General features: G+C 48.7%; 1 protein-coding gene across 1 annotated transcript in view; it reads right to left on the minus strand.

The window, feature by feature from the left end:
• The window catches only part of LOC123242014 (LIM domain containing preferred translocation partner in lipoma), a 384500-nt gene that overhangs the window by 212866 nt on the left and 153504 nt on the right, over positions 1-18130 (minus strand). Inside the window, exon 4 of the mRNA XM_044669509.1 lies at positions 4930-5610. Coding sequence (XP_044525444.1) covers positions 4930-5610 — 681 coding nt within the window. The remainder of the gene's footprint in view (positions 1-4929; positions 5611-18130) is intronic.

Here is an 18130-nt window from a genome sequence, read left to right on the forward strand (position 1 = left end):
CCTGTCAAGGCTAAAAATGCCATGGAACTACTTCTCCAGTGAGGCTCCTCTGGCACACATTTGGTCCATCATGCCTGTCCCCCTCTTGGCACTTCTTTTTTTTTTTTTTCCCTTTGTTTTATCAATCCTGTCAGACTTCTTTCCTGTCTCTTGTGCTTGCCCTTTCCTCTCTCTTCCTATGAACCACCATCTTCCTCCAGGCTTGAGTCCTCTCTCGTCTGGACTCTTTGGACCTCTTCTTCCCCAGGACAATGCTTGCTATCCACATCCCCCCCAGAGTCAGTGTCTCCATCTTCCTTAGGAGAGTAACTTCTTATGGTCCTCAGCTGTGCGAAGGACCACCCGAGCCAACCCACGCTGGTCAAAGATTGCCCCGTCCTGAGACGCTCATGCCTTTGCTGAGGCAAGACTTCCACGTACGCCCCGAGAGGCCCAACGCCGCTCCTTTGCACGATGGACGCTGCCCATGTCTTGCCAATCGGAGGCTGCACCCTATCAAGGGAACGAACTCCAGCAAAAGCCCTCCCAAGCGTTACCGCCATCCCCGCAGGGCAATCACAAAGAATCCACCAGTCAGAGGGAGAGTCTCCAGCCAAAAGCAATGGAAAGGGGGCGAGTTGGTGGGAGCTCCGCCCGGCGCCCCAAGCTGCTCCTCTGGTCCTGCGATCTGTCACTGAACGGGGACTCGACGTTGAGGGGCCCCTTTCCCAGGGCAGGTTGGATCTTCCTCTACAACGGCATCCATCGTCGCCTGAATCCGTGAAGGTTTCCGTGTCCTCCAGTCATGCAGAAAGTGTCCGAAGGGAGACTCCACCACGAGTCCGGGCCAGCTCCGCGTCCTCTAGGCCATCCCTTGGTGCCTCGGCAGACACGGCAGAGAAGACCGCTTACTGACCGCGTGGCAGGAAGGGAATTAAAGCCAGTCGAAGCCCCCTGGGAGACCCCCTTTACCAAGAACCTCTTCCTAGCCCCTCTGTCGCCCTTTTGGCCAGAGCCTCTTCGGCGGCCCCAGAACCCCTTCGGTCTCCCCAGAGTCTTCACTCTCCTTTAGGGCGTGCGGAGGCCACTCACGCTGGAAGGCTCGGTCCGATCCCGGACACTTCTCTGGCCACGTGATGGTGAGATCTCTCGCGTCTCTTCGAAGGTGTGTAAAACCTTTACAGGCCTAGAAAAGCTTTCAGTCCTTCTCGTGTGCACGGCTCGGAGAAGGCAGGCTCGGCAGAGCTCGCAGCGGTGGCTCGCTGCACGGACTGGGGAGCCAAAGGGAACAAGCGCCAAGCTCGAGATCCGGCCTTTCAGCGCGCGCCACGACGGCTGCTGCCCGCTTAGGGCTCCTCAGCACCCTGGGCTGTGTCCTTCGCCTCCCCAGGGACCCCAGGCCTGCCCTGCTCCAGCCTCCGTGGCCACAGCCGTCCGGCCCACCACCGTCGGGTCCCCCCGTTCTGACACCGGAGCAAGGCCCGGAGGGCCCCTGGAGAGCCCGGGGATGGGCAGAGCCCCTCGGGACCACCGTCTGGCCCTCTGGATTCCCCGAGCCGTTTTCTATTCCTCTACGGAGCTGCCCCATGGGCCACGAGGCACGCACGGCCTTTCCTGCTGGGTGGACACGGACGTGGACGCCCCTTTTCTCCTTCTGGGAGCATCAGGCCTCGGGCTCGGGCAGGCTTGTGGTCCCTCCCTGGTCCCTGACGTCTGTCTGTCTGGGCCCATTTCAGACGTCCTGCCCGTCGGGCCAGGAAACCATTTCATCTGGGCAGACTCGAAGGATTCACGAGAAGCGACGTCTGACTCATCCCACGAGGGCTTCGGCCTCCCTAAGGGGGGACGGGAACGTGTCGCCTCTCAAGGACGGCCTCGCGGGGTTAAACGAGCCGCTGGCTCAAGCGGAAGATGGCATTTCCCGGCTCTGTCCGTAAACACAATCCGCCTCAGAGCCACGAGAGAGAGAAGACGCGCTAGAGAGCGGCTCCTCCAAGGACAGCCGGGGCTGCTGGGGCCGCGAGACGGACGGAGGGGACGCGGGGGGGCCGTCACTGCAGGCAGCGCCCACGCTTTGGGCCCCCTTCATTGTCGTTCTTTGTTTGCTTCTGTCGCGGCGGGCCACGGCCTCCTCTCCTTCTGACAGCGGAGGAAACGGAGGCCAACCGCGTTACGTGACTCGTCCAGAGTCGCACGCCTGGAGTGTCTGAGGCCGGCTTAGAATTCAGGAAGACGAGTCTTGGGGACTCCGGCCCGGCACAGGCTGCCCCCATGCCGAGGACCTTCATTCCCACGGAGGGGCCGTTAAAAAAGACGTGAGTGCCAGGAATATCCAGAGCCGGGCCATGGTCGGACCCGTCTGAGGGTGGGGCGCAGCCCGGTGACCCCATTTAAGGCAAACACTTGGGGCCGTGAAGTCCGTAGAAGAAGGCATCCAGCAGAGGCGAGAGCCGGGGCTCACGGCCCACGAGGCCCGACCCAAAGGCATCGGGGACACGAGCGGAGGCGGATGGGTGAGCGGCCGGCCGGTGCTCAGAGGCTGGTCCTGGGGAGGAGGGACGGACGGCGTCTGCGTCCCAGCAACCCCCGAGGGCCAGGGAGAGCGAGCGGCGAGTGAGCGGCGAGTGAGCACCAGGGAGAGCGAGCGGAGAGCGAGGGCCGGGAGGTGGGGGGGGGGGGGGCCTTTGGGCATCAGTAAATAAAGCCAACGAAGACGAGACGCTCCGATTTGTCCTCGAAGGCCCCGATTGTCCTGGAAGGCCCCGGGCTGCCTTATTCCATCTTAGAAGCCTTCCGGAGGTTTCTGGATGTCTGCATGCCGGGGATGCTAGAAGAGTGCCGTCTGCCAGGCCCCTGGGCGCCCTTCCACGGCAGAGGTTCTGGCCTCGGTTCTGCCAGGGCTACCATCTTTGGTCAAGTCTCCCGTGTGTGTGTGAGTGTGTTGTGTGTGTGCGTGCGTGCAAGTGTGTGCGCTCGTGCGTGTGTGCACATGTGTGTGTGTGTGTGTGTGTGTGCGCTCGCTATCAGGCTCTAGTCATCCTGACAGGCGGCTGAACTCGATGCTAAGGATGCGCCGTTCTGGATGGATCCGGGACGTGAGAAGCTGAAGGCGCCCCCAGAATGATGCGATTGAGGATTCACAGTGACCCCCTAATTCGGATGGGCAGGAGGTGCTCCATTCCCTCGAGGGACGCCCAGCTCAGGGCCACCAGGGGCTCCCAGTGGGTCCAAGACCTCTTTGGACCCCTTTCGGGGTTCCGGCGCCCCTCCTGCCTCATAAGAATGGGGGTTCTGCTTGGAACCCGGAGAAGCCCGAGCACGTTCCGGAGCCTCTCCTCCCCTCCACTCTGGCCTGGCCGAGTCTGCCAGGGATGGCTGGTGGCAACCCTCCCACAGACTCCAGGAGGCTCCGGCCCGGCGGGGTGTGGGGGCGTGTCCAGGGATCCCCAAGCTCCGGCGCTCATTCGCTCACTCGCTTACACACTCACTCCCTTGCACACTCACACACTTGCTCACACACACTCGCTCACTCATGCAGTCTCTCACTTGCTCACTCACTCAGACATTCGCTTACACACTTACTCACACTCTCACTTGCTTACACACTTGCTCACTTGCACACTCGCTCCCTCTCTCACTCGCTCACTCACACACACTCACACACTCACTCCCTCTCACACACTCACTCACTTGCACACTCTCACACACTCGCTCTCTCTCTCACTCACACACTCGCTCGCTCGCTCGCTCGGCTAGCCCAGCGCTCGGCCGCCCAATCCCATTCCTCTGAATCGGCGGCTTTGTGTGTCAAAGGGGGCCATTGAGAGGCTGGTGCCGGACTGAAACAAAGGCCGGGCTGTCCAGCTGGGCTAATTGGGCTAATCTTTGTGAAGAGCTAAAATAATCCCCTTCTGCTTTTTCCAAAACAGGCCTTGGGAACTCGGGCCTCTTGGAGGGCCGAGCCAGGAAAGCACTTTGATTTATAGCACGGGGGCCGTCAGACCCCACCCACCTCCCCGGCTGCGCCCCCAAATCGCCGTCAGGGCACAGCGTGTCAGCTCTCGTTAGGGCTCACATGGCTGCTGGGGAAACGGGCCAAACCCAGGGCCGAGCTGGCCCCATTCCACAGGCCGGGGACACGAGTGGCGCCAAGAGACGCCTCGTCGCCTCTCCTGACTCTCTGTAAGACCATCCATCGAGGTGGATTCTCCTCCTCCAGGAAACCAATACCGAGAGGCTGGAGGAGAGCTCCAGAGAGGGACCAGAACCAGAACCACTGGGCCAAATCCCCTTTTGTGGTGCTCTAACTGGAAGCCAGGACCCATCGGCCTTCCTGTCAAACCTGGAAACTGAGGACACTGTTCACAGGCTTTGCCGCTCAGAAGCCCCCTCCGGAGGGATTCCTTTTCCTGGTCCCCCCCCCCCCATTAATTAGCCCCCTCTCACAGGGGAAGGCTCGAGGCCCTGACTTCACGGAGGATGTTTCTGGACCCGTTCGGTCTGGCCATGCTCCCCCCACTCCGCTGAGCACGATGCACAGAGGAGGAGAGGAAGAGATGGAGGAAGACACTCGATGTCTGTGGACAGGGACTGAGTGCTCCATCCCCGAAGACGCACGTTACCCCCTTAGAAGGAGGAAAGATGGGGGACAGGGAAGAAGCAGGCGGCCAGGTCTCGGCTCTCCCTTCATCGAGGGGGGTGCTGGGGTCCCGGGACACTCCACGCCTCCTCTAAGGCCAGTGGATGCTCCGTTTGGCCAACACCTCTGAGGCGGCTCCGAATGTGAGTGTCTTTGACACATTATAGGAACCGCCCTGGGAAAAGTATGTATGAGTCTTTGTGTGTCCAGAGACAGACGTTGTGTCTGCGGCCAAACGTGCCCCGACTTATCCCTGAATGACCCCTCGCTCCCCCTGTGCTCCCCGGGGGCGCCACAAGTTAGTCTCCTACCTTGGGCTGCGGGGGTCCTGGGTTCTGAGGAGCTAACACGGGATCGGTGATGTACGTCTTCTTGGGCTCTGGGGGCTGGTACAGCCCAGCAGGATTCGGGGGCCCAGCTTGAGGAGGCGGGGCGTAAGCTGGCTCGGGTTTCCAGGGATTCTGCTGCCCATAACCTGCCTCGGAACCATTGCGTCCCCCATAGGCTGGGTAGTAAGGCTCCTGGTACCGGCCTTGACTGGGGGCATAGCTGTAGGCAGGCTCTGGCTGACGGCCAGGAGGCGGAGTGTAGCCGTACTCGGGGCCACCCCGGGATGTTGGGGGGACATAATGAGCAGGACCCGGCCCAGGAGGAGCCTGAGGAGCATAGGCATGGCTCGGGCCAGAGCTGTAGTACTGTCCAGGGGAACCGGCAGGCATGAAGTGAGAGCTGGGCTGGGCCGACTTCACATGGACGTTGAATGTGGGCCTCGATGGTGTGGATGCCGTCGTGTAGGAGGCCGGGACTGGCTGAGGCTGAGGCTTCAGCAATCCTATGGGAGCCACAGGGATGGGTGAGGGCTGACTCGCTGCCTGGGGCTTCAAGGTGGACTTCTTGGTGGCTGTTAGAGGGGGCTGGTTGGGGATGACCATTCTTTTATGCCCCGTGACCGGTGTGGAGACTGGAGGTGAAGCCGTAGAAATGGCAGCTCCCTGAGGAAAAAGACGAGAAGGAAAGAGGATTAGGAGGTGAGATCAAGACCAAGCCTATGTGTGCAATTAAAAATGCAGCAGCGGAAGGACAATGGACCTCAAATTGCCCTCAGTCTGTGGAGAAACAAAATTCCTTGGTCAATAAGAAATGGAGCCATACATATTTGCCTGGACTGGAAGCATGGGCTGGAAAAATGAGCCCACTGGGTAACTTAAGTCAGGATTTACTTCTGAACCCATTGCCCTTTGGCATTGCATAATTGTCATAAAATTCTAGTTTTATAAAAGTTAAGAAACTTGCTACCTCCCAGAATCCAGAAAGTGAACTGTTTGAAGAAAGCGGCATGGAGATGCCTGCAAAAACTTCACACAGCACCAAAGGATCCAGAATGAACTTTGGGTTGTAGTTAAATTAAACTCTGGGGGGTTGTAACCCATTTATTTTGTATGTATACTCTTATGTTGAAGGGGACCTCCCCTGAATTGGCTTTTTGTCAGTGTTCCTAGCCATCACAGGTTTTGTTCTCTTCCCCTTTCATCCTCAAATTATTGTAATTTATAAGTTGGTTATGCTTACAAGATCCATTGGAAAGACTAGTCTTCCAAAGGATCTCAGGGGGGAATTGTGTAATTAGAATCTGTTACCCTAAAAACTATGATCCCTAGCAAAACTATGATTCCCAGCAAAACTACAATTTCCAGAACCCCACTCACTTCCCATCGTTACGTGCTGACATAGACAGGATGTAAATTGGGTAGAGGTCTGTCTCTCTCCCTCTTTCCTTCCAGTCATGGCTTTGGTGGAGTGGGCTTTTTGAGCAGGTAGAAAAACTTAGTCACATGGTTCTATTTTGTCAATTAATAAACTTTTATTCCTTTACTTCTAGTGATTATTAATAAATCTTAATACATATATTTGGAGTTATTAGTTATTGATTTTTAATCTTACAACATGCCACACAAAGAAACCGTGACTCAGTTTCCCATTTGGTAAAAACAGAAACCCTGCACATGAGGCACTCAGAGAGGAAGGTTAAGGACCACCAACAAATAAGACAGCCCTTGACAACTGGAGGGATGCTAAATATGGAGAGTGAACCATCAGTAACATAGAGTGGGAGGTTCTCCACAGTGCATCCCTGCCTTCTAAACAACAGCGGCTGCTCAAAGAGACAAGGAAGAATCTTTTCAAAGGAAGGTTAACAAGGAGGATGAAGAAGGCATCTGAAACCACCTTGAGTAGCTGCACATATCTCTGTGAGAACCTCATAATAACAATAAAAAAAATCCGTGTTTTTTGAAACAGGTCCCTTTAGAAAAGGAATGGAATTTACTAACAAACGCACAAGGAGGAGTAGAAAGCATTTTAAATTTAATTTAGTTTTATTTTATTTGTGAGTACTCCCTACCATGACCTAGTTCTAAGTTACAAGCACTGGTTCCCTCCTCAGTTTAACCTGGATCTCTGACCCCAAAATGGGTCATAAGGGACAGAAATGTTCTCTTCCTGAATGATACAAATGGACACTGCTGATACGACCCAATGGTCCGCAGACCTCTCTGTCTGTCTCCCTAGTTTGACAATCACTGGGATTTTTGTCTTAGCTGTTCTGCTCGTGAAGAGTTACAGTGCATTTTGCAGACTTGTTTGGAGGAATTGTTGGGGCAGGGGGACCTCACTACACTTCTTCCTGCTACTCTTGCCATCTTGGCTCCGCTTCTCTTAAAAGAGTCTTAATAAAACACTTCAAAGACAGATTGTATTTTCAGCATTTCAAACCCCTGAGTATAAGGACCTGCAGGGCAGGGCTGTTTGTTTTGTCTTTGTATCTCTAGGACTTAATACATAGTTAAGGATGGAGTATCTCTTCAATTGAATTCAACTGAATTACTTCCTTTCCATAAATGCCAAACAAGTCTACCTTCTCCATTGCCTCAAGCGCTCTGTACCATCAACCCACACTCTATGTACCAGATTCTGGTGGAAGATAGATGGATAGAGAGGCAGGAAGAGAAACAGATGGTTAGATATAATATATGTATTTATATACTGTCCTTCTGTTACCTTTCCTGCCTAATACATGAAACTAATCCCTTATAATGAAGATGTTTTAAGGGAAAATTAAAGAAACCACGGTATTTATGGAAGACAATAACTCACTACAAACACACACACACAAATATAAACACAAATCTCTTAAAGACTACTGATCCAAAATATGTAGAAAATCAATGTCAAAATTATGATGTTATTTTTCAATGCAAGTTATAAAGCAACAAATTCAGGAATTAATGTTCAGTATTCTTTTTCTGTTCTTCTTGGCATGTGGAAATACTCATATTTAATGATATTGGTCAAATACAGGGAAAAAATAAATTATTTCAATATTTTGGTTTTCTGAATTGATTCATCTATATTTTTTCCATGACATATTCTTTGATATAAGGGGCAGGGTACAAGGGAAGAGACATGAGGGGAAACATAGGAAATATACAAACAAAATATATCAGTAAAAGGCTTTTATACTATCTATATTTCCCAGCAGAAGAAAACTATCCCTAATAACTTTTCTTTTAATGGGGGTGGGGGAGGCAAAGAAAAAATGTCATCCAATTAATCAACTTATTAACCAAGTCAGAGCTGGTTTCTAGCTCTCTACGTCTTACTACCTTTCCTCTTAGGAAAAAAAAAAAAAAGGTGTGAGGGAGGTTCATTTCCATAACTCTTGTTTTTGGGGGCAACATTTAACGAATTTTTGATAAGCAACGATAAAAGATTTTCAACATGCTCTGGAAAACCTGCTGATGATCTCTTAATATAAACAGGAGGATAGCCTGTCATTCTATCACCAAAGACTCTGAGGGTTGATCTCTAAGGCAGGGAGAAGTATGACTTAAGAATGTGAGTTCAAGACTCTTTTCAGGGACATGTTTAGTGAGGGGAGTATATGTATGCACACTGTAACAAGAATTGCCTTTGAGCCTTTGCTTGTAGATGATTTCAAGTCATTGTCATCTTCTGTGTTAGCGAATTGAGCTTCTCTGTCACCATAGAATGTTTTTTTTTTCTTTTTTTATGTTCAGGTTCTTTTCTTGTCATTTGTTCATTTTTCCAGTTATTTCTTGTCTTTGAACATTATGTTAAAGTTGTGCTCTGATCACCTCTGATGGTGGAAGAATGTCTGGTATAACTTCTATCTTTTATTTATTTTTTGTTACCTTAAAATTCTCAGGTAATTCCCTCCTTCCCTTCCCTCTCCACAGTTGAAAAGGCATGATTTGACAAAAGAAATGTATATATATATATATAAACTATGTCTTGCCAGTTTCTGTGTATCCGTTCTTTCTCTAGAAGTGGACATACATGAGTCATTCTCCAAACAATATTTCTCTTGCTATATGTAATGTTCTCTTTAAGATAGAATACTACTGAGCCAATAGAAATTATGAGTACATGAATTTAATTTAAAAGACAACAACACGAAAAGACAAGAAGTTACGGAGAGTAAAATGAGAAGAAGAATATCTTAAATGGTTTAGCCATTCCCCAAATGACGGGCATCCCACCCAAAGGAGAGCTGTTGCAAATAATTTGCTGGGCCACCTAACTGTCCATCAATAACTATATTTCACTATAACTGGGTTATGGCATAGTCCTGTGTGTTTTGTTTTACAAACACAAGATTCTTAAAAGAGTCCAGAGCCCAAAGCTTTAACAAACTCCCCAAGGTGTCCACAACACAAAAGAAGTTAAGAGATGTTATGGAGTAATTTGAGGAAAGGTGTTTGGGATAAGGGAATTGAAAGGAGGATGACTGGAGACTTGGTAATTGGATATACTAGGCTACAGGTAGGCTGGGATTAAAGGAGATTCAGGATAATATAGGACTGAAGTCAGGAGTATAACACAGAAGGGAAACAGAGATCCTTTTGGGAGAAGAGAAGTTAAACTAAACAGGCTAATACAGCAGGCTTACAGACTAGGACTTAGACTCTAACACAAGCTGAGGGAAACAGACTAGACTGAAATTAACAAACAGGCTTTAGTTAATTTCACAGGAAGGGACCTATTTTGAAGTAACACCTTCCTTCAAGATGGATGCCCAGCTTCCCTCTAAGCCCAGAGTATGTTGTCTCTTTCCCTCTTCTTCCCTCTTGTTAACTAACAGACAAATTACACTAAATATGACTATTGAAACACAAAGGGTTTATTTATTTGAAGGCTGTTGGTTAGGAAGGTGGATTAAAGGAAAGCCCTATTAGTTATCTCAGGAACCTCAGGTGGGGGAAGGGAAGTAAAGATGGAATCTAAGTAAGGACCTGCCTTATTCAGTTTTACAAAATGCTATCTAAAGGGAATAAATGATGATTTGATTAAATTATAAATAATGCTCTCAATTAGATAACTTTTCACAGATTTAACTCCTCTCTAATTTCTCTCCTCATAAACTCCATAGCCACTAAGGTAAGGGAGGGAAGGCAGGGTGGTATTGGGAAAGGAAGATATAAAGGGTCTATCCAAAATAATAATTTCTTAAGTAAATATATTAATGCTAGGCTAAATTTCAATATTGAAGCTAGATAATCTAAGAGCTCGATCATTGACTTCCTCCCTCCACGGAAGATCCAGTCAACTGCCTCTCCTCAAGATTCTAAAACCTCTAACAGCTTTTTGGAACTCAGCCAAAGCTTGAAAAAACTATATTCCCCAATTCTGTATACTACAGAGACCCCTGGTCTTGGTATTGGACCACTCTGTGTCTTTGTGATTATGATTCACGTCCTTTGGAAGATGAGGAGACAATTTTAGTGAATGTTAAAAATGGAGGATGGCTCTCCTTCATGACGACTGGGTTGGATGCTTTAGAGTGATTGTGATTCTCATTATACTTTCAGAGTTATTCTGTGTATCACAATTTTAGGGCGATATGCATTAGCTTGTGAGTATCCATAAAAGGTGGCCAGGAGGAGGAAGGATCTCAGTTTCATTATTATGAGGCGTGACTGAAAGAATCGGGGCAGGGGGGTTCTTTCCACAGAAGAAATGGGGATGGGGACTGGAGATACAGTAGCCTTTCCCAGTCATCCATAACACTAGTGCCATTTCTCCGAGATTCTCCCTGTTTTGTCTTCTTGACATCTCAAGATGGCTTGCCTGCTAACTTCCACAAGAGAGTGATCTCCTCCAGGGCAAGAACTTTTTTCTTCTTTTTTGCCCATCTTTGTAACTTCCGCAGTTAGTACACAGTAGATATTCCATGAATGCCCATGAACTTTGGAGTCTGGATCCAGCTCCACTGTCATCCTCCCAATTCTGCCTTCTGGGATGAAGCAGAACAAGTGTGGTATGCGAGTGAAGCTCAACTTCAGCTAAGAAGAGATGCGCTTTCTGTGTCTGACCCCCGCAAGTTAGAGCAGGAGATCAAAGAGCTTGAGATGGAAGGAACTCTAGACCTCATCGAGTCTAACCAAATCCTTTTCCTGATAAGGAAGTAGAAGCCCAGCGAGGTAAAGGGATTTGCCAGTCCCCTGTGACCTAGAAGGGATCTGAACTCATCTCCTCAGACTCCAAAAGATCCCCTTTCCATGATCCCCCACACACCCAGGCAATTCTTTATTTGATCTCAAACTGTGAACTAGCCTCAAAGCCCATCTCCTTTAGAACAATTGCCCTGAACTGAGAAGATGTGGGTTCAAAGTCTAGCTCTGCTGCTTTTACTTCGGGGACTCCGTTTAATCATGTGTAAAATGAGGAGATCAGGCTAGCCAACACTCTGAGGTCCGAAGCGTTATAGGGCTCCTAGGCATGGAAGGCCATTTATTCCAAAGAAACAAGATGACAATCAAAGATGGGCATTTACAAAATGGAGCTAGGAAGGATTCCCAACGATGCCTCTGAGTGGCCCAGAAGACACACCAAAATCCAAATTAGGAGGGGGCCGCTCGTGCGGGGAGGCGGCAGGACAACAGATGGGCAGCCCCTAGGCTCACTGGCACATCCAAGGTATTTAAAGCAACAAAGATAGGCCCTCCCGAGCATGAAGTGCACCCTCATAAACAGACTATTTATGGAAAGACGGTGAACTTCTAAACCTCAGAGGAGGTCTGGATGGGGCTGGGACCCACTTTGCAGGGTTCAAGTGTCCACGAGCATGAAATCGCAGCTCCAGTTGGGACGGAAGCTGACTTGCAGGTGCTCTTCTCACATCGCCACTATGTATGGTGAGCAAGTCATGGACAATCCTGGACTCTGTAAGAGCCAGAAATAGCCCCGAAGAGGAGGTTGTGGAGCTGGACTACCGCAAGGACTTGGTCTCCCAAGCCTCTCCCTCTGTGGGGCCCACGGCTCTGCCCATTAGGAGGCCGACTTCCTTGGGCAAAGCCTCGCTGAAGCCACTTGTTCCTACCCGGGATCAAGTCTGGGGAAACAATAAAGGAGGGAAAGTGAGAACACGAATGTGCCTGTCCCTAGCAAAGGCACGGAGACAACAACGCAAGAGCAGGAGTGAGGAAAGCCTGCGCCTGTACACACACACACACACACACACACACACACACACACACACACACACATCAGCACCCCAAAGCCACCATTTCAGGCTGTTGCTTGCTGGCCTTGCTTGAAAGGAGAATTTGATACAATGGCTCTTGAGGCTGCGAGGAGGCCCAGCACCCCTTAGATATAAATAAACAGGCAGCAGAGTACACGTCGTCCTAGCACTGCTTGGCTGGCCCTCTTTGAAATGCCATTGGGCTGAGGGTGAATTTAATCTGGGAAGGCTCTCTAATCTCGGAATGCCAGCAGAGAGAAGGGCTGATCTCCACAGCCAGCACCCTGCCAACAGACGAGGCTGCACCCATCGCCGGTCAAGCCGAGGATGGAATGAAAAGGGACGGCGGAGTTTATAAATAATTAGCGAGGCAGAAACCAGGAGCCACCATTTTTAGAAAGGGTGGGGGGGAGCCAAACTCAGTGCAGAAGCATAAGTACTTCACAAGGCAGCAGCTCATATATAGCGTAGACGTGGACTTGAGTGTGCAAAAGCATGCACACGCGCACACACACACACACACACACACACACACAGTGTCAGAGCCCCTCTCCTTTGTCTGACACTCGTCCGTGGTCAATGGGAGGGAAAGATGAACTTTTGTAGAAAAAGATGTCTGGGGAGAACAATGGGGAGAAGGTGAGTACTGAAATGAGAAGGTCCAAAAGCTCCAGGAAACAAGGCTCTTCCCCTGCTTGAGACTCCGCTTTCAAATTTCTGGGATGGCCGCAATGATGATGATAATAACGCTAATAATCTATGAAAACTCGGTCCATTAGGAGAGCTCTCGGGGAGCCTAAAGGAGGTCATGGAGGTGCAGCGTACCCCGATCCTTAAGGAAGCTGCAGGATAAAAGGAAGTAACAAAACGAGCTGGTGTTAGTTAACACAGCCCGCGTTTACGGATACGCCACACACTGGGCGCACCCTATCTTCTGTAACAAGTCTAGGAGGTGGGGGCTGTGATTGCTGCCATTTGGCCAATGTAGAAACTGAGGCAGAAAGACTAGTGCCGGAGTAGATTTGAATTCAGGTTTTCTTGAACGTAAACCCACCTAGAACCCTTGATGTGAAGCCACCTCCCTGCCTTGCATTTCGAGCTTTCTTAAGCGATGAGCCTACCTAAAGGACAAAACAGTCCTGCAATGGATGATGTATTTTAGAAATAAAGAAACGGAGGCTGAAGGGCACTAGCAAGCCTCATCACGATTCATTCTAAGAGGCTGGTTTCGAACCCATGTCTTCTTATTTCTCAGTCCATGGATGACCCCTTCTGCCAAACTTACTTTCTAATGAGATCAATGCTTTACTTATTTGTTCGTGAATTTGTGACTTATCTCATTCGTGCTCTCAAACCAGCTAAGCCTGGGTGAATTAGTTGCCTCATCTGTAAATCAGCAGTAAAAGCGCTCACCTTGCCCTTCCGCACGGGAAAGCTTCGGGAAGAATGAGAATTATGGCTCAGTGAGTCCTTTGAAACAAATAAAAACTAGAAGAAACCATGCTGGGAGGAAGGAGGAGTCAGCCAGCCCTGGCAGGAAACAGAGGGCGCAATGGAGGAAGGCCTGGAGGACAGCTGGAAAAGGCAATCCCAAAGAGAGAGGAGCTTCACCGATTCCCCCAGCCCAAGCCCCAAACTGGCACAAAACTGGCACCAAAGCCCAGCTTTGAGAGAGTCAGAATGGAAGGGAATCGGCTCCCCACAGCACTGGGGACCAGGCAATGAGGCTGTGCCGAGGGCAGGAATGTCCATGATAACTGGAAAGCTCCAAGAGGGAACCCCTGGGAGAAGCAAGACCTTGGAGGGCCCCACGGGGCTCTCGCACATCCATTTCCTAAAAGAATGCAGGCGGGGAGAGGGGGCTGCCCCAAGGCAGCAGCATTCTCCATCCTCGGAGAATTCCTCATGCCCAGCCGCCACCAAACCACTCTCACAAAGAAAACTTGCCCTGCCCAGAGCCAGGAGCTCCATGCAAACAGGCTGCCCGTGTCGCCTCCCTCCTTGGGAGGAAAGGCTCCTTCTCCAGTGATTACCGTATTATTACAACCCTGAATGCATGTCAACTGCATTATGTGTTACATGGCAAAGAAGTTTCTCTTTTCATAACAGATTTTGTTCTCCTAAATGGAGGCTGTTGGTCCACTTATTGTCAAAAGGATAAAGGCACTGAAGAACAGAAGGGCATAATTTCCAAGGGAAAAACACTTTTGCCACCGAGTAGGAGGGAGGCTTGGAAATGTTTTCATGAAGAGGCGCTATTAGACACAAATAAGGACCCTATTCAAGCAACCTGCACACATCCTCCCTTTATTCTCCCCAAACAAGCTCTGAATGCAGATAATGACTAACTGGAGCCCAAATTATTCACATTCCGACTTTGCATAATCACAGAAATCATGTGCGTGGAGTCCTCCCCCTTCAAGAAGCCTCTGTGCTTGGGGAAGAATAAAGAACATACGTGTGTGTGTGCACAGACATCATATGTGCACGTTTCCAGAGAGAGACAAACACAGAGGCATAGCTAGGTCTCCGTGGAAGAGAAACATATTCCTCTTGCAACATCAATATATCTGTGTCTATTTTTGTGAAACATTCAAACACACACACACATTTGTGTGGCAAGAAGAATGTTTATATAATATATATGTGCATATATAATATTAAATGTGCAAAAACAGGCATAGATTTAATTTAGGGGGCAAGACGTGTGTTATGTGCATGTGTACATGCATGTACATATTACATGTATTTGTGTGTGTATCATCTCTATATAGCTATAGATATCTTTATATCTCTGTCAGTCTGTCCTTCTGTCTATCTATCTATCTCTCCACCCACCTATTTCTCTTTCTCCTTCTCTTTCTCTCTATCTGTCCATCTCTCTATCCATCCATCCACTCATTAATCCATCTTTCTGTCTCTCTTTCTGTGTCTCTCCATCCATCTATCTGTTATCTATTTCTGTCTCCCTGTCTAATCTATCCATCTGTTTGTCCATCTATCTATCTATTCATCCATTCACCCATCTTGTCCCCCTCTCTCTCTCTGTTCATCCATCCATCTGTCTGTCTATCCATCTATCTATCTATCTATTCATCTATCCATCTATCTATCCACCAATCTATCCACCCATCTATCCATCTATCTATCTATCTATCTATCTATCTATCTATCTATCTATCTATCTATCTATCTATCTCTCTTTCCTTCTATCCCTCTATCCATCCATCCATCCATCTATCTATTCATCTATCCATCTATCTATCCACCCATCTATCCACCCATCCATCCATCCATCCATCTATCTATCTATCTATCTATCTATCCATCCATCCATCTATCTCTCTCTCTATCTCTATGTGTATATATATATATATATATATATATATATAACAATGTCTCTAGAGCTATATTTATATATGTATGTATATATATATGGTTTGTGTGTGAGTGTGTATAAAATCCCCTCCCTTCTTGTGAGACAAACTGCTGAGACAAATGGACCAGGCGCATCTGCTGCCTCCAAAAGAATTCCCTCCCATGTGCCAAGTCCATGTCAATCTGAAGGACTGAAAATAAATCAGAAACAGGTTCAGTAAAGCCCCAGACAGAGGCTGCAGTGGCCATGTGGGGTCAATGTATTTCTGGTCACCAGTGCTGCACGGCAGGGACAGAAGGGGGGTGGGATGCCGTATGGATCCAGAGCCAGTCTTGGTTCCTTCTCTCCTATAGGAGGCAACAAAGTAGATAGAATGGCAGACGTGGAGGCAGAAAGATGTCTTCTTACTTGGGCAAACCTTTTAAACTTTCTGAACTTTAGTTCCTTCATTGTAAAATGAAAATAATAATACTAACAAGTAGCTGGATATATGGGACTCTATTTGGAATTAGGAAGACAGAGGTTCGAATCCCACCTCCAATTCTTTCCTGTCCTGTGACAGGAGTTTTTAAGCTTCTTGAGCCTCAGTTGCCCCAACTGTTGAAAGGAACATGTAAGACAGCACAGGTAAAACACTTTGCAATTCCTTGAAGGGCCATCCAAGCACCAATAATTATTATCATTATCTCCATCACATGTTTGTGGTGAAGCTCAAGTGGGACACATAGTAGGGAGCATGAAGAGCTTAACATGGAGTCATTATTATAGCCTGGGACATAGAATGCAAGTGCCCAATTTCTCAGTGCCTCAAAGAAACTAGAGCTAGAACCTGGGGATGATGGGAATGATCCATCAAGAACAGACCTAAAAGTATTTTATAATCTCCAAACTATAATTTAAATCTTGTTATCCTGAGTCATTTTTATCAAATTGGATCCTTCTTGTTTTGTATCTGTGGCATATTAATTGATAAATTCTTTCACTCTTCCAAATCTACATATATGTATATATATGTATATACACACAGACATATTAATTCATTTGTTTCTTTTTAAAAGAGGTTTGCTAAAGGCCTTTTTCCATATAGTTTAGATATTCCACAGAACGGCTCTTGAAGACTCTGCCAGGGGAGTAGACATTGAGGCAGCTCCCTTTGAGGCTGGAAAGACTTCAAATCCAGACTTTGTTCCTGTCACCTGAGAACTGACTGAACTAAGGAAAGAGGGGCTCATCCCTGGGAGCCGACCATCCTCCGATGGCCAAAGCATCTCTAAAAGCCCAACCTAAAGGCATGAAGAGCTTCGGTTTGGAATCCGCAGAGAAAATCCCTCCTCTACATAAATACCATAGAGGAAGCCAAGGACCCCCGAAGACCCAAAGAATTAGAAGAAGATCTCGGAAGGCTGGAAGGACTGTGCCATCTTCTCAACTGGCAGGAGCCCATGCATCATGGGATGCTAAGAGAAATAATCAGCATGCAAAACTCCTGCTGTGGAGGACATCTGGCTTCAGTCAAAGCCCAAGTCAAGTACAGTGATTGGCAAGAAACTCCCCTTGATTCCTCTAGAAATAATTCCGTTCTCTGTATATTGGGGTTGACTAGCTCCCTAAGTAGAGCTCATAATAATAGTCCAGAAAAAGTGACTTCCAGCCCTGCCTCCAGTACTTATTTCCTACCTGCGTGACCCTGCTAAAGTCATTGGGCTTCTCCCTGCCCGAGGTGCCTCTTTGGTAACAGGGGGATGATGAGAGAAGCTCCCCCACAGCATTTTCGTGAAGACCAAAGGAGATAATATAGCTTTTTGCAAATGGTAAAGCACTCTAGGGATGCTAGCGATGACTATTATTACATTATCATTATTTTTTATATGAAGATGTTTTTACCTTCCAAAAAAGCAAGCTTTTGGCAGCAGGGTGTCTCTTTCTTTTCCTCCCTCCCTCCTTCTCTCTTTGTCTCTCTTTCTCTGTCTGTCTGTCTGTCTGTCTGTCTCCTTGCGTCCTTTTCCAGTTCATACCACATACTCAGCATTTGATCATTCTTAATTGAACTGAACTGAAAATGGAACCTTCTTGTAACGCCCATTCCAGGGCAAAGAAGCGTGAAACGAGAGCGCAGAGGCAAGTTGAAGGCGAGAGATGGCAGGAGGGAGAAGAGAAAAAAGAAGGGAAGAAGAAAGAAGCGCTTTAGATAACCATCCATCCTCTGACTAGGGCGGATCCTGATTGGGCAGCAGCAAGAGATGGCCCCCCGCTTCTAGGCGATCTGAAAGAGGATGCAGTCGCAGAATTCTAGGGGTGGATGGGCCCCTCCGTGCCAGCCTCTTCTCCTGATTGTCCCAGGGAAATAGCTTGGCAGAAGCCATGACACTGACTTCAAGGACTAGGAGGAGGCTTTGGAAGAAGCAGAACAATCCTGAATGTCTGCTCTGCTTCCTTACGTAAGAGCATGAAGAGAGGGGAGACTTCACGTGTGTATGCCAAGCTCCCGGCCCCTCAGCTCCCCGACACAAGGTAAGGCTAGGTAGCTTATGGGGGGGAATGAAGTTCAGCGTCCCTCTCCCCACGCCAACCCCCAACACTCCCCCGATTC

The sequence above is a fragment of the Gracilinanus agilis genome, chromosome 3 (assembly GCF_016433145.1).
Source record: "Gracilinanus agilis isolate LMUSP501 chromosome 3, AgileGrace, whole genome shotgun sequence".
In the NCBI taxonomy this organism is placed as follows: Eukaryota; Metazoa; Chordata; class Mammalia; order Didelphimorphia; family Didelphidae; genus Gracilinanus; species Gracilinanus agilis.